Source organism: Ambystoma mexicanum, chromosome 6q (genome assembly GCF_040938575.1).
Source record: "Ambystoma mexicanum isolate Mex_15411 chromosome 6q, UKY_AmexF1_1, whole genome shotgun sequence".
Lineage (NCBI taxonomy): Eukaryota > Metazoa > Chordata > Amphibia > Caudata > Ambystomatidae > Ambystoma > Ambystoma mexicanum.
This window is the reverse complement of record NC_090937.1, coordinates 1,077,606,148-1,077,631,036: the sequence shown is the minus strand read 5'-3', so window position 1 is coordinate 1,077,631,036 and position 24,889 is coordinate 1,077,606,148. Positions and strand designations below refer to the sequence as shown.

The 24,889-nt window shown below is 49.7% G+C and overlaps 1 protein-coding gene across 4 annotated transcripts in view; it reads left to right on the top strand.

Annotated features, from left to right (window-relative positions):
* The window catches only part of EXOC1 (exocyst complex component 1), a 791,619-nt gene extending 767,044 nt beyond the window's left edge, over positions 1–24,575 (top strand). For all 4 annotated transcript variants that reach the window (XM_069631625.1, XM_069631623.1, XM_069631624.1 and 1 more), the window contains one exon: positions 20,521–24,575. In XM_069631625.1, the coding sequence (XP_069487726.1) occupies positions 20,521–20,673 (153 nt within the window). In that variant the 3' untranslated portion in view covers positions 20,674–24,575. The remainder of the gene's footprint in view (positions 1–20,520) is intronic.
* Positions 24,576–24,889: the final 314 nt, after the last annotated feature.

Below are 24,889 nucleotides of genomic sequence, written 5' to 3'. Positions count from 1 at the left end.
TCTCAAAGTTTGAAAATAGGCAGTAAAATACTCCCACCTCAAAGTCTTATCTGGAGCACTGTTTGTAGCACTCCCTCATTGCCTGCTTTCAAACAAACACACATATATCCACCAATCAGTTAAAAAATACTCTACATATAACCCTATCAACATATTAAACTTCCACATACATCTTTTGCATATGCATTTCAAAAATGTACACACTGCTGCTATAAATGCACATATGCACTGTGCAGTAAAAGAAGGGCATGAATGGAAAGAGGAGTAGGGATCACCAGGTGTTCCCAGAAGGAAAGTGCCAAGGCATGCCAAACTGTGAGGTCACTAGCTACCTCCTGGGGCAGAGGAGTCCCAAGTATGAGGAGTCCCACCAGATGGTATACCGCAAGGGCAGTGCTGAAGGGGGTGGGTCTACTGATGTCGACTAGATATAGTGCCTGCAACCTTTGAGGTTCATAAGGGACCAGGTCACCAGTCTCTGTGGCAGTGGTATGAGTTAGCAGGGAAGGGATGAAGTGAAATAGGAACATAAAATCAGAGTTTTCAGTAGATTCAAGAACTTAAGGAAGTCCAGCTGAAGTATACGAGGAGCAGGAAAGCTGTTCCAAAGACAGGCACCAGCCGTAGACCGACGCATGCCTCCCGCTCTCTGTTTTAGAAAGCGTTTGACAAGCAGAGTATTGGAGTTAACGCAGCAGAGGGCTCTAGCAGGTCAGTATTTAAGGAAATAAACTTGTACATATTGTAGTTCTTGCGGGGGGCGTGGCCAGCGCTGATGGCGTAAAGACGTGTCCGTGAGGAGCTCCCGTCTCGATCCTGGCCCAGATCCTTAATCCGATCGATATTTTTGATCTGAACAAGATCCAAACCTATACTCCGGTGGGGGAAGCGATTCTGGCCCTGCCTGGCGCAGGAACGAGGAGAAACGGAGCCGGCGTCCCTGAAAACGCAGCATCCGAACTGGTACCCCCGGGAGAAACAAGATGGCGGACGGCGCCGAGCCCTGAAGGAAGAGCGGATTAAGCCGGCAGCGAGGCGGCGGGGAGACGGTCCATCGGGCGCTGCCTCCTTCGTCGCGGCGAAGAAGTCCCTGTGAGTAGAGCGGAAAGACCCCAGGGAGGAAACCAAGCGCAGGACTGGCCGCCCTTGGATCTCCCTCCCCCCCGGGAGCCCCCAAGCGCCCAGGAGAGCCTCCGCATTACCCAGGGGAGCGAACGGAGCTATATCCAAGGCCCCGGACCGCTGCAGAGGAGACACAGGGGGTGAGTGGACCGCTGTCACTTCGAGGGAGACCCGTCGGTGAACTGCCAGCCGCGAGTGCGGCGGTGCTCCGTGAGCCGGAGCAGCAACGGCGTTGACGGACCCCTGCCGCTGTCGTTGCAGCGAACTGCATGGGGCCCTCCTCCCTCCCTGAATAGGCAACTGAGCGGTTGCAGAGGGAACAGTCCACGCTCGGACGAGCCGGAAGGCCCGAAGACCCTAACCCAACACCGGGCAGCAGGAACTCGCCTGTGCCGCAGACAGCAGGGCCCAGCAGGGTTACAGGACAGTGGCCCAGCGTGCTGAGAGATCGCAGAGCACTCCATTGCCCAACTGGGAGAATACCCTGCGCAGGAGCGCATACTTAATTGCACCCCCCTATGTTCTCCGGTGCCATCACTGAGTATCGCTGAGCATCACTGCATTAACGCTGACCTGTGAGGCTCACCTTGTTACACACTGCCCAGGGGCTCACATCTGCCATCACAACACCAATGTCCACTTCACGAAACAAAAACAGGGGCGCAACAATTATGGACTCGTTCTCAGGGGCTAAACCTAAACAGCCCAGCCAATATGAGATCCCCACACAGACGGAACCCCCCGCAGCAGTTGATGACCCCAGCAACGCCCAAGTGCTGCAGGCCATTGCTACACTCCAAACGTGCATGGAGACCAAGATAGATGAACTTAAGGTGGACATGCAGCTCATCCGCCAAGATGCCCGCAACCTAGCGGAAAGAATAAACACGGTGGAAATAAATCTGCAGGATACCACAGACACTGCCAAGGACTTAAAGCACAAAGTTATCGCACTTGAGAAACAAGTGGCTCATCTCGAGGCGAGGTCTGAGGAAGCAGAGGGAAGGGCCCGCCGCAGTAACATCCGAGTCCTTGGCGTTCCGGAAGGGATGGAAGGTACTGACCCCACGGAATTTATTGAGTCCCTATTAATGCAAGAGGTTGGAGCTGGCAAGCTCACACAGGGATTCTCCGTCGAGAGAGCCCACCGCTCCCTACAGAAACGACCCCCACCGGGATCACACCCACGCCCGATGATAGCCAAGATCTTAAACTTTCGCGATAGAGAGACGATCCTCAAATTCTCGAGGGACGGAGGCGAGATTAGACGCAATGGCTCCAAGATCGTTATCTACCCCGATTATACCCCGCAAGTGCAGCGCGCCAGGAACTCATTCATACCTGTCAAAGCCCAACTGCGGAAGCTTGATCTTAAATACATGCTCCTGTACCCCTCGCGCCTCAAGATACTATACAAAGGCAAAGCTGTCTTCATGGAGACTCCGGCAGCAGCCACTATGTGGATGGAGCACAATAATTTGGCTGAGGGAGAAGAACACGCCCTGGCGCCCAACGGCTGATCACAAACAGATCTCTTTGCTGCAATGATCAATTAGTTCTTTCAAGGACGGGAGCCATATGGACTACCCACGGACATTGTCACAACCCACCCCACCCCAAGCATGGCTGGCCTAAGGCCAACACCACATCCGCACCTCAAGACCCGGATCGGCCAATGGGTAGCGGAAGCCCCCGAGCGTTGTCTTCCCAGAACGGCTGCTGGGGGCAACACACAGTTATCTTTCATGTTCGATCCACCTGTTCGAGTGGAAGTTAAATTTGTTCATAAGTCTCCGTTTAATACATCAACACAACAATCATGGTCAACAGGAAGATTACAATGCGCATTGCTGACGGCCGACCCAGGGGGCAATTGCTCAGCACACGAAGCTGGCTTGAAGACGGATGAGACTGCCATGAGTTCAGTGCTCCAACTCCTCTGCCACCATCATGTCTACACGCCTTAAGATCGCCACTTGGAATGTGAGGGGTTTGGGTACCTACTTACGCCGCAACAGAGTTAAATCCTATCTACACAGGAAGAGGATAGGGCTGGCCCTGTTACAAGAAACCCACTTAACCAAGGAATCCACCGCGACGCTCCAAACATACTGGGGAGGACAGGGGTTCGGGTCCGCCTATTCTAAATTCGCAAGAGGGGTGTTCACTTGGATCAGCCCTCACATCCCCTTCCAGCTTAAAAAAGCTGAACAGGACCCGGAAGGAAGGTACGTGATACTCTGGGGCCACATTGAACAAACAGAGATATGTATTGTCAATTCATACTTCCCCAACAACAATATCCCTGCGCACCTCGCTATGTTGTACACAAAGATTACACTGTATAGAGATACATTCCTTATCTGGGGAGGCGACTTTAATTGCGTCAGTGACTCTGTGCTTGACAGATCTGCTCCTCCCTTGGGGGGCCCGTCGACCGCTACCACCGCTATGAATGTCATGCTGAACCGCCTAGACCTGGTAGACATCTGGCGGGAGCAACACCCAGGGGATCGAGGCTATTCCTTCTACTCCTCGCCACATAATCTTCACACCAGAATTGACTACCTCTTTACCGGCAGAGAAAGCTTTCCCCAGATTGTTTCTTCCAATTACTTGGGCCGCACCATCTCTGATCACTCTCCCCTGGTAATTGAATGGAACATCACTGGCCCCAGACCTCCTATACCTACATGGAGGATGCCCACAGAGGCACTTAAAGATTCGGAGTTCAGGGAAGATCTCAGGGAATCCCTAGAGAACTACATTCGTGAGAATAAAGACAGTGTTGACCACCTAAGCACAGTCTGGGATGCTCTCAAAGTGGTTGTAAGGGCAGAGGTCATAGCAAAGGCGGGAGGAATGAAGAAACGCCTAAGAACTGAACTTGAATTACTAGAAACTGAAATAGAACAGCTAGAATCCAACACCCTGGACCCCCAACCGCAGGAAGACAGGCTTGCCAATACTAGGGCCACCTGCAAGGAAGCCTGGGACAGACTGGCCAAATTCGATTACATCACCAGAACCAACAAAGCACACGCCCACGCTGATAAACCTGGTAGACTGCTCGCCTGGCTGTGTAGGAAAGAACACCCTAAACATTCGACCACAGCCTTAAGGGATGCTGATGGCACGCTACATCTGACCCAACATGAAATTAATTACACTTTCGGGCAGTTTTATGCCCAACTATACTCCCATAATGACATGGTGCCCCCTGAGGAAATTTCAAACACCTTGGATGAAATTGGTCTGCTCCTACTCCCGCTGTCACATAAGGAGGCTTTGGATGCTGATATCACCACAGATGACATAACCGATGCCATCAAGTCGCTGGCCACTTGTAAGGCCCCGGGCAGTGATGGGCTACCTGCCGAATTTTACAAAACCTACGAGCCGGAATTGACTCCGCTGCTGCATGAGGTGTTCCTAGACGCCTATGAGTCGGGTATCCTGCCTGAGAGTATGCGTGAGACTTTGGTGGTTCCGCTCCTCAAGCCAGGTAAACCTGCAGATGACTGTGACTCCTATCGCCCTCTTGCGATGCTCAATTATGATGTTAAAATCCTTACAACCATTCTGGCTAAGCGGCTGTCCAGGGTGATCGGAGAAGTGGTGCACCCTGACCAGAGCGGCTTTGTGCCGGGACGCAACACCACTGCCAATCTTCGTAGGCTACAACATGTATTATCACATTCCACTCATGTAGGGGAATCTTATGCTTTGCTCTCATTGGACGCCATCAAAGCGTTCGATTCTATTTTCTGGGAATGGCTGATTGCGGTGCTTCGGGAGTTTGGCTTCGGAGAACGATTTGTTAGATGGATCACAGTTCTCTACACTAAACCACGAGCACGAGTAAAATCTGGCAGGCTCATCTCCACGGCATGGGACATACAAAGGGGCACAAGGCAGGGCTGCCCGCTCTCCCCTATGCTATATATACTTGGGCTCGAACCCATCGCCATTTTTTTTAGGAAACAATTCTTCGATGCTGGTATAAGGCTAGACGGGGTGGACCACATAATTTCCCTGTATGCAGATGATGTCCTCCTTTGTGTGAGGGACCCGCAGCTGAATGTCCCAACCATGCTGGAGGTCCTCGGCAACTTTGCCAAGGTATCAGGCATACACTTCAGCAGACATATGTCTTGTCTGTTTCCGCTGGGTGCCCTCCAAAATACACACGTCGATGACCTCCCCTCGCTGGGTATAAGTTGGCGCCCCATCACGTTCCGCTATCTGGGCATTAATATCTATCACACGCCCGAACTTATGCACGTCAATAACACGGCAGCGGCGCTGCCTACCTTGCGCAAGTCGATTAGGTTTTGGGCTCGCCTCCCCCTATCCATGATGGGTAGGGCTTCCATCATCAAGATGATTGTTCTCCCCAGATTTCTTTATGGTTTCCAAAACATTTTTTATTATATTAGGACTCCCTTCTTTCGCCTTTTGGGGAAGATACTTAAAGACTTCCTGTGGGGAATTAGTAGGCACAAATTTGCATTATCCACGCTGACCCTACCCTATGAGCAGGGAGGCATTCGGCTCCCTGATCTGGAACGATACTACCTGGCTGCCCAACTAAGCTTCGTGGCTAAATGTCTAGCCGATGATGACACCCCCGAAACAATGCTTTTACAACGCTCAACTGCTCCGATCAGGCTAAACGAACTCATTTGGGCCCCTCAACGTCTTGTGAATGGGATTCCATACTTAGCTGCCCTGGGTCGTCAGTTATGGCAGAGGGTTAAAATTCTTCTCCACTTGAAACATAGATACACTCCCGACATACCGCTCCTTGCCGACTTGTGTCAGAACTCTGTAGACCTTGATGGCGTCCCGGCTGGCCAATTCCTTTGGTACTTAAAGATCCGTAAATTTGCTCGAACCAAATGGGACGCGTGGCCAGAAGAACCTGAAACTGACCCCTTCATAACACACCTATATAGTTTGGGAGATGGATGGAGGCCTGTGTCCCGTATATACAGTCACCTAATCGAAAGGCCCAATCCCCGCAGTCGGGATCTCAAGCTCAAATGGGAAGGAGACTTGGGACACGAATTGTCTGAAGCTGAATGGGGTAGAGCACTAGCGTTTCCCAACGTGGTATCTAGAAACTCTAGATTTAAATTGATTCAGCTTAATATGTTATACCGCTCATATCTGACACCGCTTAGAATAGCCAAAATATATGAGCTACCCCAACACAACTGCCCTTGGTGCGGCAGAGATGAAGCAAATCTTTTACACATGTTCTGGGGATGCGTCCAGGTCCGACAACTCTGGGCAAGAGTGGAACTCCTCTGTAGCGAGGCAGGCATGACCAGATATGAGTGGACCCCAAAAGAGTGCCTTCTTGGAACGTATCCCAGACTGGCCAAGTTCAAACACTCAGTTAAGCTCATGGACCTGGTATGCATTCTGGTCAAAAGGATCATTGCTATGGCCTGGAAGCGACCTGGAGGCCCACGATACCAGGTATGGCGTAACGAACTGGAGCGCTGGATAGGGGCAGAAACCTCAGCTTGGGAGGATGGTGTTACCACATCCCCCGAAGACACGAGCTTGGCACTTTCCGCCTGGAAAACTCTCACCTGGGCCCTACTTAACCCCCCCAATGACGATAAACCCCCTTGAGAAACTTGCCCCCACTGATATACGCTATCTGACACAGAATACTTGCGCAGTCCCTAACCTGAACTCATTTGTTGCCTGACCTCCCCACGTTGCTTACATTACTGACCATACGGAGACTTGTTAATGTTGTTTATGTTTTGCTGTTTCTGTTTAATTGTTAATTTCTAATTGGCCTACTTTTGTTTAACCCTGACTTATACCACTGTGATCGCACAATTCTACGATGCAACTGTTTATTCTCCAGCATGGGGTCTGGCATGGATTCACATGCTCATGAATATTCCCCGTCGTCAGGCTGGGAATCCTCGGTAAAGAAAGAACCAGTATCAGTTTCGTTTCTGATCTGTCTTTCGTAGTAATATCCAATCACTGGTCTCTGCGTCATACTGACCACAGCCAATGACTGCCCTCTACCTAAGCACCGCCTCTGGCAGCCATCTTCAGATTTTTACCGCACGTTCATGTGTTGGGATCCTCGTGCTATTGCTCTCGAGCGTTAGTGCTATTTTTTCACGTTTTTTCTCAAAAAACGTCTTGTTTTCGGTCAAAAGAGCCTCAAGCTCCACCGACTCTCCATCCGATCAACGGGGACCCGTGTCGGATTCGTCTGCGCCCCTCAAGGGTGAAGATTTCGTCGAGCTACGCTTTTGGAGGACTCCAGAAGTCTCTCAGGCCCGGACATGGCCCAGGAGAAGGGATGCTCGACGCCCGGAAAGCTGTTCAGGGTCTGCCCTGGATGCCAGCTGCAGAACGTCTTTAAGGAGGACGAACACTCCTTTTGTCTCTACTGCTTACATGAGGACAAGACGCACGTGGAGAAGGACTGTGCGTTTTGCGGCAACATGTCGGAGCGGACCATGAAGGACCGCCATCAACGTCTCGCCAACTGGCTGGAAGGGAAGAGCCCGTCAGGCGAGAAGAAGAAGAAATCCGAGCGGTCTTCTAAGACCTTTGAGGACGCCCCGGCGACGGGGGTCCAACACAAGGCAAAGCACTGCGAGTCCGCTGGCACCGGGAGCGCCGAACGGTCGGGCTCTACGGGCGCCAGGCAGGGCGCACCCTCCCCGGCACCATCAACCACGAGCCAACGCTCTGGGTCGGGTAAGAGGAAGGCCGAGCACCCGGCGAAGCTCCTGGAGAGGCCCCGGTCGAGCTCGAAGGCCCCATCGGAGGGGGAGCGAGGCAGTGTCCCCCCCCTCAAGGATAAGGCGGTGAGCGCACCTAAGGTGGTGAAGGCCTTAATCCATCCGGCCAAGCCCTCTATCGAAACTGTCGCGGCGGCCCTGGCTCAGCCTGTGGGGGCTACACCAGTGGTGGCGACCTCGGGGCTCGGAGTCTCCCTGCCACCTCGGAGGGAGTCCTCTTTTGTGCCCATCGATAGGGCCCCCGTGAAATCCCCCGTGGGGAAGAAAAAGGGGGGGCAGGGCGTCGTCGTAGATTCGGCTTCAACCTCGGAGGAGGAGGTGGTCGAAGTCTTAAGCCACGGCCTCGGCGTGGAAGAAGACCGGCCCGTCGGGATGGATCCCGACGCAGGCGACGACGACATCGAGGGTACCGACGGGGCCCCTGATCGCCCGTCGGATTCCCCTCTGCCAGCGCCGCGAGACAGCTCGGCGGCCATTTTGTTGGCTATACAGTCCTTATGCTCAGAGATAAGGACGAGACTACCGTTGCCGACGGAACCTCTCCCGTCGGGGGACCCAGAACCGGGACCTTCTGGTGTTCCCCCTACCAAGAAAAGAAGGATCCACCCTCCGCCTCCTTTTCAGCTGTCGCGCCCCTTCCAGCCCTCCTCCCCGTCCACCCGAGGGGATGATACGGGGACTGACACGGCAGCGACGGGTACGGACGACGAGGTATACGACGAGGATGTACCGTCGTCGCCTCCCACCAGGGCTTCTCCGCCCGACGAGATTGGATCGTTCCACTCCATGATCACCAGGGCATCTGAGCTTTTCCAACTCTGCCCTGAGGAGAAGAAGAAGGAAGGTTTCCTTTATCAGCGGCGCGAGGCCAAGAGGAAGACGGTCCTCTCAGTGCCTCTATTGGACGACATTTGGGATGAGGGCCTCACCCTCCTCAAGAACCCTTCCACGACGCCAGCTAGAAGGGACCGGTACGAGAAGAAGTACCGGGTCCCGGACACGGCCCCCCTGGGCCTCCGGGCGCAGCCTACCCCGGACTCCGTCGTCTCCGCGGCGGCCAGGAAAAAAGCCGGGGGGGGGTCCGGCCTCCACATCGACTTCCCCACCGGACGGCGAGGGAAAGAAATTGGACGCTATGGGACGCAGAGTCATCTCGTTTGCGGCGACGACGATTAAAGCGGCCAACGCCTTGGCTATCGTGGCCCGCTACGACAGGGAGCTCTGGTACAAACTGGCTCCCCTACTGGACTTCTTGCCGGACGACAAGAGGGCAGAGGCCCTGGAGATCCTGCAGGAAGGTGAGGTGGTTTCGGACCACGCCATTACCGTTGCGACGGACATCGCCGACACCGGGTTCCGCCAGTTGGGCAACGGCGTTTGCCTTAGGCGGCGTGGATGGCTCAAGGCTACGGACTTCCGTCAAGACGTTCAGACCAGAGTCCTGGACATGCCCTTCGATGGGAACAACCTGTTTGGGAAAACAGTGGACGATTCCCTTCAGGCCATTAAAGCGGACACCGAGACGGCCCGGGCCCTTGGAGTTCTGCAACAACGACGGACGCCCTTTCGGAGCAGCGGAGGCAAGGGCGCCTCCAAAAGTTCAGGCGGCGGTTTCTCCACCTACCGTCAAGCGGCCCGCTCGTCGGCTCAGGAGGCCTACAGAGGACGAGGCAAGTCTGGCGGACCCCGCCGTCGTCGCCAAGGAGGTCAAGGCGGCAAAGCCTCGTCGAAGCAGGATTGAACCGACCGTGGGGTCGGGCCCCCACCAAAGCACCCCGGTGGGAAGCCGGCTGGCGAGATTCGTCAGCGTGTGGGAGTCCATCTCCACCGACCGTTGGGTGCTGGACGCCTTGGCCCGGGGCCACGCGCTCGAATTTCAAAGAAGGTGTCCGCGCATCCCCCCCGTGGCCAGGAAAGAACTTCACGTCCCTCAACTTCTCCTGGAGGTAAAGGCGATGCTGAGGAAGGGCGCCATCGAACTCGTCCCAAAGAGACTTCGGGGCTCCGGAGTTTACTCGAGATACTTCCTCGTGAAGAAGAAGACGGGGGGGTGGCGCCCCATCCTGGACCTGCGACGTCTGAACAAGTTCATCAAGGCGCAAAAGTTCCGGATGGTCACCCTCCAGCACGTCCTGGGTCAGCTGGAGGAAGGAGACTTCCTGTCGTCGTTGGATTTGGAGGATGCCTACTTCCATATTCCCATCCTAAAGGGGCACCGAAAATTCCTCAGGTTTGTGGTCCAAGGGCGTCACTACTAGTTCAAAGCCCTCCCCTTCGGACTACGGTCGGCCCCCAGGGTATTCACCAAGTGCCTTGCACCGGTGGCGGCGCAGCTGCGCCGCGAGGGGATCCACGTCTACCCCTACCTGGACGACTGGCTCATCCGAGCCAAGTCGAGGGAGCTCGCCCTGGATCACACGGCAAGGACCGTCCGACTTCTCACGGACCTGGGATTCTCCGTGAACTACGCCAAGTCTCACCTGGTACCCGCGCAAAACGCACTGTTTCTGGGAGCGAAGCTCGACACAGTGTCTCTTCTGGCCTCCCCGTCGGAGGAAAGGACCAGGTCCATCCTGGGCAAGGTACAGCGGATGTTGGTTTCCGACGCGGCCAAGGTGAGGTCCATCAAGTCCCTCCTCGGAATGATGTCTTCCTGCATCTACCTCATTCCCATGTGCAGGCTCCGGATGCGCCCGTTGCAGGAGTTCCTGGACGCGCGCTGGATCCAAACGACGGGCAGCTTCGAGGAGAGGATCACACTCGACGAGAGTTTCCGCCGAGCAGTCCGGTGGTGGGGCAACCGCACGCATCTGACGGCGGGCATGGACTTCCAGACCCCAGATCACCAGGAGACAGTGACCACCGATGCCTCCCTAGAAGGGTGGGGAGCGCACACCGAAAATCTGCACGCGAGAGGCCTTTGGCTCCCGACGGAGAAGTCCCTCCATATCAACGTCCTGGAGCTCCGTGCAGTGTTCTGGGCCCTCAGGTCCTTCCTTCCGTCCCTCAAGGGAAAGGTGGTGAGGATCTTCACCGACAACACCACCACCATGTTTTACATCAGGAAACAGGGCGGAACCAGGTCCCCAGCGCTGTCCAAGGAGGCACAGGACCTGTGGCATTGGGCCGTCGCCCAAAGGATGTTTCTGGTGCCATTTCATCTGGCAGGGATAAAAAACACCATCGCCGACTCACTCAGCAGGGAGCTGCGCTCGTGCCACGAGTGGGAACTACGGCAGGATCTAGTGGATCGCCTCTTCCGACGGTGGGGCACACCCCAGATCGACCTGTTCGCGACGGCGACGAACTCCAAGTGCCGAAGGTTCGCCAGCAGGTTTCCCCAGGCGAGGAGCATGGGCGATGCCTTCTCGTTCCCCTGGGAGGGCCTGTTCCTCTACGCGTTCCCTCCTTTGCCACTGCTAATCCGGCTCGTCAACCAGCTCAAGAGGTCACGGTGCAGGATGATCCTCGTCGCACCTGCGTGGCCGAGGCAGATATGGTTCCCGGACCTTCTGGACTTGTCAGCGTCCCCGCCAATCAAGCTGCCGGTGGACGCGAATCTTCTCTCCAGAGAGGCGCCATCCTCCACCACGACCCGAAATCGCTGAACTTGCAGGCCTGGCTCCTGCAGCGCTAGAGTTTGGAGGATACGACATACCGGCCGACTGCAGAGAGGTTCTTGCAAAGGCCAGGGCGTCCTCGACTCTTAAATGCTACGGACACAAATGGAAGAGGTTCTCTGTCTGGTGCCACGCACAGAAGATTAACCCTCTACGGATTACGGCTCCCCAGGTACTGCCGTACCTGCTGACGCTGGCCAAAGCTGGACTGGCACACGCGTCCATCAAGATTCATCTTGCTGCGATCTCCCGATACACCAGAACCACGGGCCGGACGTCCTTGTGGTCTCATCGTCTGGTGAAAGAGTTCATGAAGGGACTGTTCAGATCGTTCCCGCCGGTGAAGGCTCCGGCCCCGGCGTGGGAGCTCAACGTGGTGCTGACCAAGCTCATGGGACCTCCGTTCGAGCCTCTGCACTCGGCCCCGTTGAAGTTTCTGTCGTGGAAAGCAGCGTTTCTTGTGGTCATCACCTCCGCACGACGGGTGGGAGAGATCCAGGCCCTTTCATGCAAGGCCCCGTACTTGACTTTTCACGACACGAGGGTAGTGCTCAGGACGCACCCCTCCTTCATGCCCAAGGTACCGTCGGACTTACATCTCAACGAACCCTTGGTGTTGCCTGTGTTCTTCCCGTCGCCTTCGTCGCCGGCTGAGAGGACTTTGCACTCGCTGGATGTGGCTAGAGCGCTGAAGTTCTACGTGGACCGCACGAAGTGTTTTCGGAAGACGTCACAACTCTTTGTGAACTTTGGACCTGTCAATCAGGGGAAGGCTCTCTCGAAGGCTTCCATTTCCAGATGGCTCTCCGGCTGTATCATGTACTGTCATCGGTTGGCAAACCGACCGCTGCCTGGCCGTCCGAGAGCCCATTCCACCAGAGCGATCGCAGCTACCACGGCGTTCCTTTCTGGTGTGCCCCTGCTGGACATATGCAGGGCTGCTACGTGGAGGTTGACGCACACCTTCACGAAATTCTACTGCGTCGATCGGGATTCCAGGGAGGAGTCCAGGGTCGGCCAAGCAGTGCTGCGCAACCTGTTCGCCTGAGGTGAGCCTGGTGAGGAGGTAAGATGCTTAATGTTGAGTTGGATGTACTGCTTAATGTTGAGCCTTTGCCACCTCCCGTGGTTGTGCATGTGTGTACTGCTATGTATTCTTTATTCATGAGCATGTGAATCCATGCCAGACCCCATGCTGGAGAAGGAACAAGTTACTTACCTTGTAACTGTTGTTCTCCAGCATGGGTCTGGCATGGATTCACATGCGAACCCTCCCGCCTACCCCTCTGCGGCTCTTCACTTGGTCATACTGCCACTTCACGTGCTTCCAAATCTGAAGATGGCTGCCAGAGGCGGTGCTTAGGTAGAGGGCAGTCATTGGCTGTGGTCAGTATGACGCAGAGACCAGTGATTGGATATTACTACGAAAGACAGATCAGAAACGAAACTGATACTGGTTTTTTCTTTACCGAGGATTCCCAGCCTGACGACGGGGAATATTCATGAGCATGTGAATCCATGCCAGACCCATGCTGGAGAACAACAGTTACAGGTAAGTAACTTGTTCCTTATATAAATGCCAATAAAGAAATTTGAAAATAAATTGTAGTTCTTGCAATTAGCACGAGCCAATGTACACGTTTTAGGGCTGCAGCCATACGATCTCTGGGCTTGAGGCCAAGGATAAGTCTTGCAGCCCTATTCTAGATTAGCCGAAGGGGGCACAGACAACAAAGCAAGAAGTTAAAGAAGAGGCGTTGCAGTAGTCCAGCCTACACAGGACCAGGACTTTACAGCTTCTGCGGGAAGATGAGGAATGGTACAATGCCTGTAAGGAGGTCAAGCTGAAAGCATGGGCTTTCTGTACAAGATTCAGAATGTAAGGAGTAAAGGAGAGAGAGGACTTAAAGATAACCCCAGGGTTTTTGGCCTCCGAGCATGGTGAGAGTAGAGGGCCAAAGATAGCAGTAAAAGGGTAGGAGAAAAACAGGGCACAGGTGTCACAGTAAGAAAGATCTCCATCTTACTGGCATTGAGACAGATTGTTAGCCGCACCCAATGCCTCAATGGCAGTCAGACAATTACAGATAAAAAACAAGGACAACAAATTAGTTCAGGGACGTTTAAGGAAACCTGTATCTAATTAACATAACACTGGAGGGGCGGAGCCTGGCAGACCCCGTTGATTTTAAACAAACTGGGTGCGCATAGCTTACAAATGTATTTTGCCTGAGGCAGCTCTTGAGCGGAACATGTGGCGTTTTTTACCCGCTAGGGTAAGTGCTACTGTCCCATGTCTGCTTGTATGGGTAATTCCCATTGGTATGTCCTTTTAACATTGTGATGTTCTGCTCTTAATAAAATGCATTTTACTATCCAATAAGGTTTTGAGTGCCTGGGCATCTTTGTTTTCTCACTAGGCAAGTACAGGCGTATGCCTTTTTGCCGTGGGAGATTGTTTTTTTGTATTAATCTGGGATTTTTAGCCAATCCCCGCCCAGTGGCACTAGCTATATAAAGAGGCTAGGCGCTGTTTCAGGAGGCTACTGTTGTTTGGACATATATATGTATATATTTCTGAGGCTTGTGGAATCTGCTTCGATCACATGTTATGCATAGGGCGAAATCTAGTGGAAGCTGAGGAGTATTACAGTTGTTTTCGAAACTCAAAAAGGGACGTTGACAGGCCATGCCAGTAATACTATCTCTAGTGTGACGTCCACTGTACCCATGGTCCTTCACGCGTCGAGGTCCCTCAGATTGTTTTTTTCCGCCATCGTGAGCACTCGCTTCTCGTAGAGTTTAATTTCAGCTGACGCCATTTGCTAATGAAAATTTTAAATATAGTTACTCTTTCTGTCCTTTTCCTTCCGACATCGTGCATTGATGCAGTGGAAAAGACAAGACAACGCCGTTGGATGAAGTCAAGTTTCGACTGACCCTTTCGGCCTTGGAAGCCCCACCAGACCTAGGCCCATACAGTAGGGAGAGTGGGGAGCGGTCATTGTACAATGCATTTTCTCACCCTTTCCTTTATCGCCCGGCTGCCTTTCCCAGGCATGGATAGGACAGCCTTTAAATTCTGCCCCACATGTAATAAAAAAACTTCAGTGGATCGACAAACACAGAGTGTGAAACCTGTGTCCGAACCGCGACCTCGACGAAGGGCACTGTCGAACTTGCAAGCTCTTTAAACCTAAGACCCTTAAAGATTGCAGAACCAAACGCTGGGCCAATCACGCCATGCAGCCTGAGGCCGGCATGGACGTGGAGGGAGCCTGCAGTGACGGCAGCGTCACCGTCTTTGCGGACGGCAAGGGCGACGGGGAACATCCAAGTTCCCAAGTGCAAGCCCCCAACCCTAGAAGACAGGCCTGCGGCTCTGTTGTAGGGGTGACACCCGGCGGCAAGAGCACTTCCTCTTCCCAAGCTAAGCACACACCCCACGGCCATGTGTCGGCTCCGACGACCAAACGCCCAGATTCGGCGTCTAGGGGGGAGATCAGTAGATTCCCTGTCCTCTGGGCACTCGAAGTCCCGGTCGGCCCATGACAGGCCCCGTAAACCGAAGGACGCCGCACATAAAACTCCTTCGACCGAACATCGACAGAAGAGGCAGAAGTTCTTTCCAATGCCGAAAGTCGACACATTTCATTGAAACCGGCAGGGAAGTCCAAAAATACAGGGTTATCACACCTGGTTAAAAAACATGTCCCAGAGAGCCTATTAAAGTCTACTCATTTCCAGAAGTCTTCCTCCAAGAGTTCTGATCATAGAGACCAGTCTCATAAAGACAAAGACAAGTCTCATAGGGGTAAGTCTACCCCTTCTAAAGAAACTTTAATTGTCCCACTAGAAGAGGATGAGGGTCCCTTAAGTGAGGCCTTACATAATAAAGGCCTACCCACACCTACACCCCAAGTCCCTGTAATACCTTACCCTGGGATCATCCCCAGCTAAGCCCTATGGACAGCAGAGGACATAGATAGGGTGATGTCCAGAATGACATTTTTTGCTAATTTCTTTGAAAAAACCCTCATGCAATAGAAAATGTTCGGATCACACCTCCTACTGCTTAGGCTTCAAGATTTAGCCCCTGTCTTCCACTTCTCAGCCACTGTCTTCATCCCAGCCACCAGCAAAAAGGTCTTGCACTTCTGCTGGCCTTTATGGCATCCATACAGACACTGAAGGGGATCAGGAGGAATATCAATACTATGGTGGTGATGAGGCAGAGGTGTATACTATGTCTTCTCCAATTCAACAGGATTCCCCAGTGCCTGATTCTCCAGTAGATGGATCTGCCCTTATTCAATGACTTACTAATCAAAGCAGCTGAACACTTCGGTATTCGAACACAGGAGACTCTGCAAGACAATGATTTTGTCGAAGATATCCTGGGAGACAAAAAAGGTGCCACGCAGTTCACCCCCATCTTAACGTCTGTCCAGAGAAGAATCCAACCTTTACTGGAAACACCCAATCAAACAAGGGCAGTAAACCCGCGGATAAAGAAACGTGTCCGCCTGGCGCCATCTGATCCTTTATATAAAAGGGGACAGCTTAAGCCGGATTCGCTAGTTGTCACAACTACTCAAAAGAGGGCAGGTACACCACTAGCCTCTTCAGAGGCTTCCCCAGACAAGGAGAGCAAGAAGTTCTATACCATGGGGAGGAAAGTTGCAACTTCGGCAGCGTTTCAAACTAGGATCTCCAACAATTCCACACTGTTTGCGAGCTATGACTGCCATAAATGGGACGAGATTACGGCCCTCATTGACTCTACTCCAGAGCCGAAGTCTAGACTTGCCATAGTAGCAGCGGAAGGCAAAGCCACTGCCAGCAGCTTGCTGAAGAACAACCTCGACGCTGCAGATAATGTGGCCCGTATTATTGCTGAAGGAACCATTATCAAGCACCACGCTTGGCTTCGCCAATATGACTTCAAGCTTGAGACCCAGGCAACGTTACTCAACATGCCAGTGGAACCAACCATACTATTCAGCAAAGCGGTGGAGAGCACTCTGAAATCAGCCAAAGAGGAATATGATACCCTCAAATCCCTTGAGCAACTTACTAATAAACAACCTGGCCAAAGGGGCGGGAACAATTTTCGCCATTTTCGTGGCCAAAATTCTCAAAGAAGCTCTGGATACGGACAACATCAAAATTCATCATGGAACAACCAGGGTCAAGCGTCCCAGGGTTATCCAAGAGGCCAGCGCAGATCCCTTGGCCAGGGGAGATCCTCCACATCTAGAGGTAGAGAAACGCCTCCCAAACAATGACAGCCCGCTACAGGTCCTCTCCCATGCCTCCCCAGTAGGGGGACGGATTTCACACTTCACCCACTCATGGGAGGGAATAACCACAGACAAGTGGGTGTTATCTACAGTAGCAGGAGGTTATTGTGTGTAGCTCCTTGAAAAACCATCGAACCACCCCCCCCCCCGCGCCAAAGGAATACAACAAAGAAAAAACATCTCATCCTGGTCGAAGAAGTCAACGCACTGCTCCTCAAGGACACCATTGAGATTGTGCCGTCCAACGAGGTAACCAATGGTATTTATTCAACATACTTCCTTGTGCCAAAAAAAGATCTAGATATGCGCCCTGTATTAAACTTACGCCCTGCAAACACTTATGTAAAGCCACAAAAGTTCTGCATGACAACGCTTACAAGAGGTAATTTTCCTGCTAAAACGGGGGGATTACATGGCAACATTGGATATGAAAGATGCCTATTTTCATATTTCAATGCTCCCAGCGCACAGAAAACTCTTGCGATTCAAAGTAGTAAACCAGCACTACCAATTCAAGGTGCTACCCTTCAGAATAGCTTCAGCTCCAAGGGTATTCACCAAGGTACTGGCGGTGGTGGTGGCAGCGCACCTGGGCAGGGAGGCAATCCCAGTCTACCCCTACCTGGACGACTGGCTGATCACAGGAGAAACACCCCATCTTTGCAGGCAAAACACGCAATGGAAAAAGTGCAGAACATGCTCCGGCAAATACCCCAGTATCAAGCCAGTCTCCAGATAAGCGTACGCAAAGCAATGCGTTTGCTAGGCATGATGGCATTGTGCCTATATCTAGTCCCACACACACGTCTGCGCATGTGACCAATGCAGGAGTGGTTGGCAAAACAGTGGTCTCAGGCAAGTGGTCAGTGGGACGATTTAGTGGTCGTTTCGCCAACACTAGTTCAAAACCTATGTTGGTTGTCGAGAGAAAATCTGTTAGAGGGAAAACCCTTCCACAATCCGGAAGCACAAGCGATTGTCACAGCAGACACATCACTCTCCGGGTGGGGGGCTCATTACCTTCATCAGACATCACATTGTCTGTGGACTCACATCACGGCACAGAACCGTATCAACCTGCTGGAACTACTAGCAGTATTCAAAGCACTTCAAGCATTCGAAGCGCAACTGACAAACCAGTCTGTTCAAATTCTAATGGACAGCACAACTGCAATGTTCTACATCAACAAACAGGGGGAACACACTCTCCAAGTCTGTCCAAGTTGGTGCAGAAAATATGGAAATGGGCCCTTAGACAGGGGATATCCCTATCCTCCCAACCCGTTCCAGGGGTACTCAACACTCTTGCAGACTCTCTGAGCAGAGATCCTCTACCAGAGGAACACGAGTGGCAACTAGACTCAAGCATCGTAGACCACATCTTCTCTCACACTAGACTTGTTTGCTACAGGAGAAAACAAGCAATGCCCGTACTTTGCATCCAGGTTCCCCCAGCCAGACTCCAAGAGGAACGCCCTATGGATGAACTGGTCAGGGAAATTTGCTTACGCTCCCCCCGCACCCTCCGGACCCAATCAATGAGCAGGATAGTGAACAAAATACACAGAGAACAGATGACGCTCATCCTAGTTGCTCCCATGTGGGCGAGACAACCGTGGTATCCACATCTGCGCAAAGAAGCGAAGTGCAATCCCATCAAACTCCTGTGCCAAACCAATTTGTTGACCCAACATGGGGGAACAACAGGGCACCCACAACCACACTCAATGAACTTGGCACCATGGCTCCTGAAGTCATAGAGTTCGGACACCTTAATCTACCACAGCGGTGTATGGATATCCTCAAGGAGGCACGAAAACCAAACACTAGGCACTGTTATTTCGACAAGTGGTGGAGATTTGTAATTTAGTGCCAGTTAAAACAAATAAACCCCATAGAATGTACTCATTCACACATTCTAAATTATATGCTCCACTTGTTAGATTCGGGTTAGTATTCAACTCCATAAAGGTCCACCTGGCGGCTTTATCAGCTTATACCACGTCTCAAAGTAAAGTATTGTGGTGGAAAATTCTAGTCATTAAGGCATTCATGGAAGTAGTAAAAAGACTCCACCCTCCAATTTCAAACCCACCGCCAGGATGGGATCTCAACGTAGTACTAGCAAAGCTCATGGGCCCCCCATTCAAGCCTATGCACAAGTCAAGTCTTAAACACCTGAAATATAAGTCTGCCTTCTTAGTGGCTATTACTTCCATAGGAAGAGTTAGTGAATTGCAAGCATTGTCAGTGCAGGACCCTTTCTTTATCATCCATAAAGATAAATTGGTTTTACGTACTCATCCTAGGTTCTCCCCTAAATTCATTTCTAAATTCCACGTGAGCCAATCTATTGAGCTTCCGGCTTTCTTTCAGAATCCAACTAGCTCAGCTGAGGTAAAACTCCACACACTGGATGTGAGGAGGGTGGTCCTTTACTATGAAACAAGACCAGGCCGCTTAGGAAAACAGATCAACTGTTTGTCTACATAGCACCAGGCAGAGAAGGAGACCGTATTTCCAATAATGCAATCTCCAGATGGCTAGTCAGATGTATACAATTATGCTATTCATTATCAAACAAAACACTGCCTTTTACACCAAGAGCTAACTCCACACGGAGCACAGGAGCTACTCTGGATTTTATCGCAAAGGTCCCCTTAGACAGCATTTGCAAAGCAACTACATGGAGCTCAGTACACACTTTCACTCAGCATTACTGCATTTACACCCAGTCCAAAGCAGATACACAGGTCAGACAAGCGGTTCTAAAACATCTATTTGCTGCTGCTTCTTCTCACGACCCACCACCTTCTACTAACACTGCTCGCTAATCTATGCATAGCATGTGATCTAAGCAGATTCCACAAGCCTCAGAAGGGATACATTAATCGTATTTCTGATGCTTAGATTCACATGCACCGACCCTTCATCCCCTGAGAGAAGGTGCATAGATGTTATATGAGCTTTCTGTTGTCAATCTGCTTGGATACACCTGTACTCAAGCTACACTTCATGCAACCTCACGTCAGAACAAAACAATCTGATGGAATTTGACGCGTGAAGGACCACGGGTACAGTGGACGTCACACTGGAGATAGTATTACTGGCACGCCCTGTCGACGTCCCTTTTTGAGTTTCGAAAACAACAACTGTAATACTCTGCAGCTTCCACTAGATGTCGGCCTATGGACAGCTTGTGAATCTAAGTAGATACAATCATCAGAAATACGATTACGGTGAGTAATATATATCCCATATTCGTATTGGGAAACATTAGTTCCAATTATCAGACAAAACCACTATGTATAAGCTTCATAAGAATGCTAAGCAACTTTCAATGATGTTCCTGGGATTGAAGAGAAAAATGCACATGCTCGCACAATTCACATGATTACCAGGTTAGTTAATCATAAATTATATGCTCCCTAGGTTTAAGAACTGGCCCATCGGGAGTACTCTGAAAAACCTATTTTGGGCCAGAGTCATTGTTTTAACTTTTGGCTCATAAAATAAAGTTGCTGATCTCATTGGTATGGACTAATGTTCAAATAGTTGGTCTGTAATTTAGAATAACATTGATTGCTACTGTTAACCTTAATTAGGCCGACAGTCATGTGTAAAGGTAATTAACAAATGGATATTATTGACACGTTTTTATTAATGAGATCTGTTTTCTTACAGGTGGTGTGGCACTCCATGCAAGATGAGTTTATTCGCCAGTACAAGCACTTTGAAGGTTTAATTAACCGATGTTACAAAGGATCTGGAATCACCATGGAATTTACAATTGAAGACATTCTTGAATATTTTTCCAGCATTGCACAGTCTCACTAGCGTCTGAAAATATATGAAAAACACTTTATGAAAGGGCAGCACTATGAAAACGAAAGAAATCGTTTGAAATGCGTTTTAATGTTAATGTCTGCCAAGTCAGGTTTTGCAAATTGCACAACACCCGGACATTGTACAATGTTAAGCTTTGGACATCACAACTGCATAACAAGCTTGTTGCCTTTCAATTTTGTGGCGATATAGGATTTGACAAACAAAAAAAGTGCGATTTACTGTATGTAGCTCCTTACTGAGATGTTGTCCTTCCTTTAAAGTTTACATTGTTATTATGTTTATCAATGACTCTTTACAACCAATCATTATTTCACCCTTCATATCAACTACAGTTCGCACTATAAATGTGGTTCCTTATGAATGGGTTCTGAGCACACGTTTTGAAAGCATTAACTTCTTACTAGATGAAACTACATATTAATTGTTCTAAACAACGACCAATCCCAATTGAACTGAAGCAGTTCATAATAGGCACTCCATGAATAACACCTACTCCCTAAGAGGATTTCAGACTGGAGCAAAACGATACCGTTTCAAATGCAACTGATTTAGCTTTTCAATTCGTCAGTGTCCTGTTGATGCTGTTACTATGCACTTTGCACAATGAACACTCTTACCGTCTGCTGAAGGGTTAAGGGCCTGGTATCCTCAGTATATTAAGACCCGCCAGATCCAACTGTTACTGTCACGATAGAGGCCCACACGAGAAGCTTATGGAAATGTAATGCATTATTTACACGTTGTATTCTTCCCCTAAGAAATACTTCGCATTGATTAGTATTCCATAGAAAACAGTTCCATTTACTTACCTGGGTCTGTGAATACGGCACATAATGTTAGTATTATGTTTGCCTTTTTCATACCACGCGATTGTCTTTAGAAATACATTTCCACAAACGAATTCATGGCTAGTGCAAAATCAGTCTGCTTTTCCAAACAAAATCGAAATATAGAAATACTCTTTAATGGGTTCCTCTTCATGCATGTACATGCAATTACACTATCACACTGCCCATAAGGTTGCCTCCCGGTCCGTTTCACAGAACGTAAAGAGCTGTTACAATTTATGGTCACATCCTTGTAAGCCTGACCATCTCCCAGGCACGGGTGACCACAAGCTTAATGGTCTTTTCTTTCACTGGTGAATTAGGCAATTTAAATGTGCTTGCTTATTGTTGCTAAGCATGACTGCCAAATCTTGCAGTTTTTCTGTATTTCTTTCTGGTGATAGAAAACCAGCTATTATGAACAGTTTGGGGCTTTTCCAAGTCTATAATACAATGTTCAACTTTGAAGCAGCTGTCACATTTATCGTATGCATCCAGAGTGTTACTAGTTTTAAACATGTGAAATAAAAATCATGGCGGCTAAGTATGTATAGTTAATATTTTGAAAGAACTAGCTGTCCCCAAATATCAACCCATTTTAGGTTCTTGCACAATTTTTCTACTATTTGCTAGGTGTTGAGTTTAAAGCCCTACACCAGAGTAAACCCAAGAAGGTGGCAAGACTTGCCCCTCGAGGGCATGAAAAGGCAGGATGACGACACTGCTCTCTCCCTGGCTGAGAAGAAACAAGCATCACTGGTTAGCAACACAGTAGTCAATAATCATCTAAATTCTTTCCTTATACCCCCAAGCCCTCCTACCACAGAGGATCAAACTAGAAGCCTCCGGAAACCCAGGCATGTAGTCTCTCCGGGGGTAATAGGCCACCGACCAAAAAGAACTGCCAAACGAGCTGTTGCCAAACGTATGTGAAGCCCACACATATAATGTTTGCAGTGGACTTGAAGTGGCAGCACAAGGACACACCTGAATGAGAGAAAGGGCTCCAGGAGGCCCAGCAAGCTACTCTCCGTTTCAAATGGTCAAATAAGAGTAAAGTCAGGTCAGAGATCGGCACATGAGCTGAATTTTCTGGGAGAAAAAGATAGCAGAAATGAGACTAAGGTAATGGACCCAGAGATGCAAGTCGGTAAGTCCCATCACGGAAGCAGTTCCAACAAGCTAGTTCCAAAGTGGTGTCGCAACAATTAGGACATCAAAATAGTAATCCACTGAACAGTCCAGGTCAAAACACAAGCTTAGAAGCTACCAAGGGATAATCCAAGTAACATGAGGGTACTAGCACATGGTCAAAAATCCAGTTAAACAGATACTCTCATCAAAGACAAACCAGTAACGTTGCTCACACACAAATGAGCCTAACCAACGTGTTGAGGAGAGCCGTGAGCTTTGCTTTTTGTGATCGTATTGCGGGTTCCCTGGCTTCTGGGAATAAGTGGCACATTATTGGCTGGCTCAGTGCAACGTGCATGGCATATGAGCGATGTGCCCATTCGCTGTTCTTGATGGAAAAGGTAGTTCCTTCTATGCTGACGTTGCCCATGATTAAATGGCCATATCTTTTACTGCCTGAAAAACAAGTTCTTGATGACATTAACTCTGAATTGTCTGCCCCATGAACATATTAAAATATATGACAAATTGGGGAAAAGCTAGCCCTTTGTCAAATATCGCATCTTATATGCAATTTAAGGTGGTTTTGTCAGCATGCTGGAAACATAGTTAATTTAGTGGCTAAGTATTTAACTTAAAAATATTCCTTCTCAAAATTGTGTAGAACTACTGTCGGCTGCTGTGCTGGTCTACCTTCTACTCTATTTCCCCGCAATTAAGTAGGCATTGGTGCACAGCTTGGGATTTTAAAGTAAGTCGTGTCACATTTTCATTTAAACTAGGACAGGACATACAGTTTTCTATTTTATTTCTAAAGAAGCACAAGACATTCTCTGAAAAAGAAATCTTGTAAGCCCTACGCAGAAGAGGCTTGATGTTCTTCTTTTCATCCGAGTGACCGCTTGAGAAAAGCCCGTCAGATTTTGGCAAACAAGGAATACTCTTCACGTCCCTTAGGCTTGCATAACTAGTATAAATTGGTGTCCATGTTCTTTGCTTTTTAAAATTGTCCGTTCTTGAAGGCATCTTGTCTTGGTCTATTACTATCAGTGGTAAAACAGTTTCTATCATTGATACATATGCATGTCACGAAGATCTGAAACAATGTTACCCGTTTGTTAATACTGTTGTCTTGATACTATTTCTTGTGCTGAAGTTCATGTTAATTAAGTGGTGTTTCATTGCACAGTAGATATGCTCAAACTACTTCTCGTGATTCGGGGGGGTTACTTTTTCATTCACCCCAATTCTCCCATAAATTGTTTCCCCACCCCAGAATCTCAGGCCCTGTATCATTCCCCTGTACTGTAGACCTGCATACTCTAATCTTCTGATTGAAAGTCATGAATGGAACCTGCTAGTTGTCATAGAGGCTTGTAAAGGCGAAGCACAGTGTCACATATTCCTGGCTTATATTAAAGATCAGTTGTTGTCGTGGTGTGAGTGAATGAGTGTGATGGCATATATTGGGTGTTAAGGGAAATGATCATGCCCAATGGCTGGAGGCATCGTTCTATCTAACAGGTGATTGGATCTGTAAAGTGGAAAGCAAAATGTCTGTGGCTAAGGAATAACTGTGGACAAATGTACTTTGCCCAGAACAGTACATTGCGCGTCCTAAAGTATTTACTTTTAATGTTGCAAATATCATGTACTTTAATTCTTTTGTTGGATATTATGCAGATGTTGGTTTCTTTTTATTAACCAGCAGTTTTTTTGGAATTGTAAATAATACCATGTGTCAAAATGTAATGAAATTAATATTTAAGTGACGTGTGCTCTTATTGGCTTTGGTGTGTGGGAAACCACCCAAATGACCACTGTAATCATACCGCAAGGATTTATAGTGCAAATACTTTATTATTAGTGCAGAGAATATTGGACATTGAATACTGATCCTGTAAATATTAAAACAATGGAAAATGCTGATTATGTTGTAATTACTTCTTTGTACTTTGTGTTTTTGAGTTAACAATGTAATTTTTGTGTGTAAGAGAAGATGCCTTTGTGTTGAGTTCTGTACTTTGTCTTTGGCTGCCTCCAACTACCAGAACAGTGAGCCTTGGAGTATCCAGTGGTGCCAAGGAGCAAAGATTGAAACTGCTTCTTAAGTGATGTCCATCATTTTACTCACTACACATTTGGTCTCCACCATGGACCTTCATCCAGATGTTTGTGTTCACTCCCTCTTGCTTACAAAAGTCATGCAACCTACATGTCACTCCATACCTCTACGTCCCGTC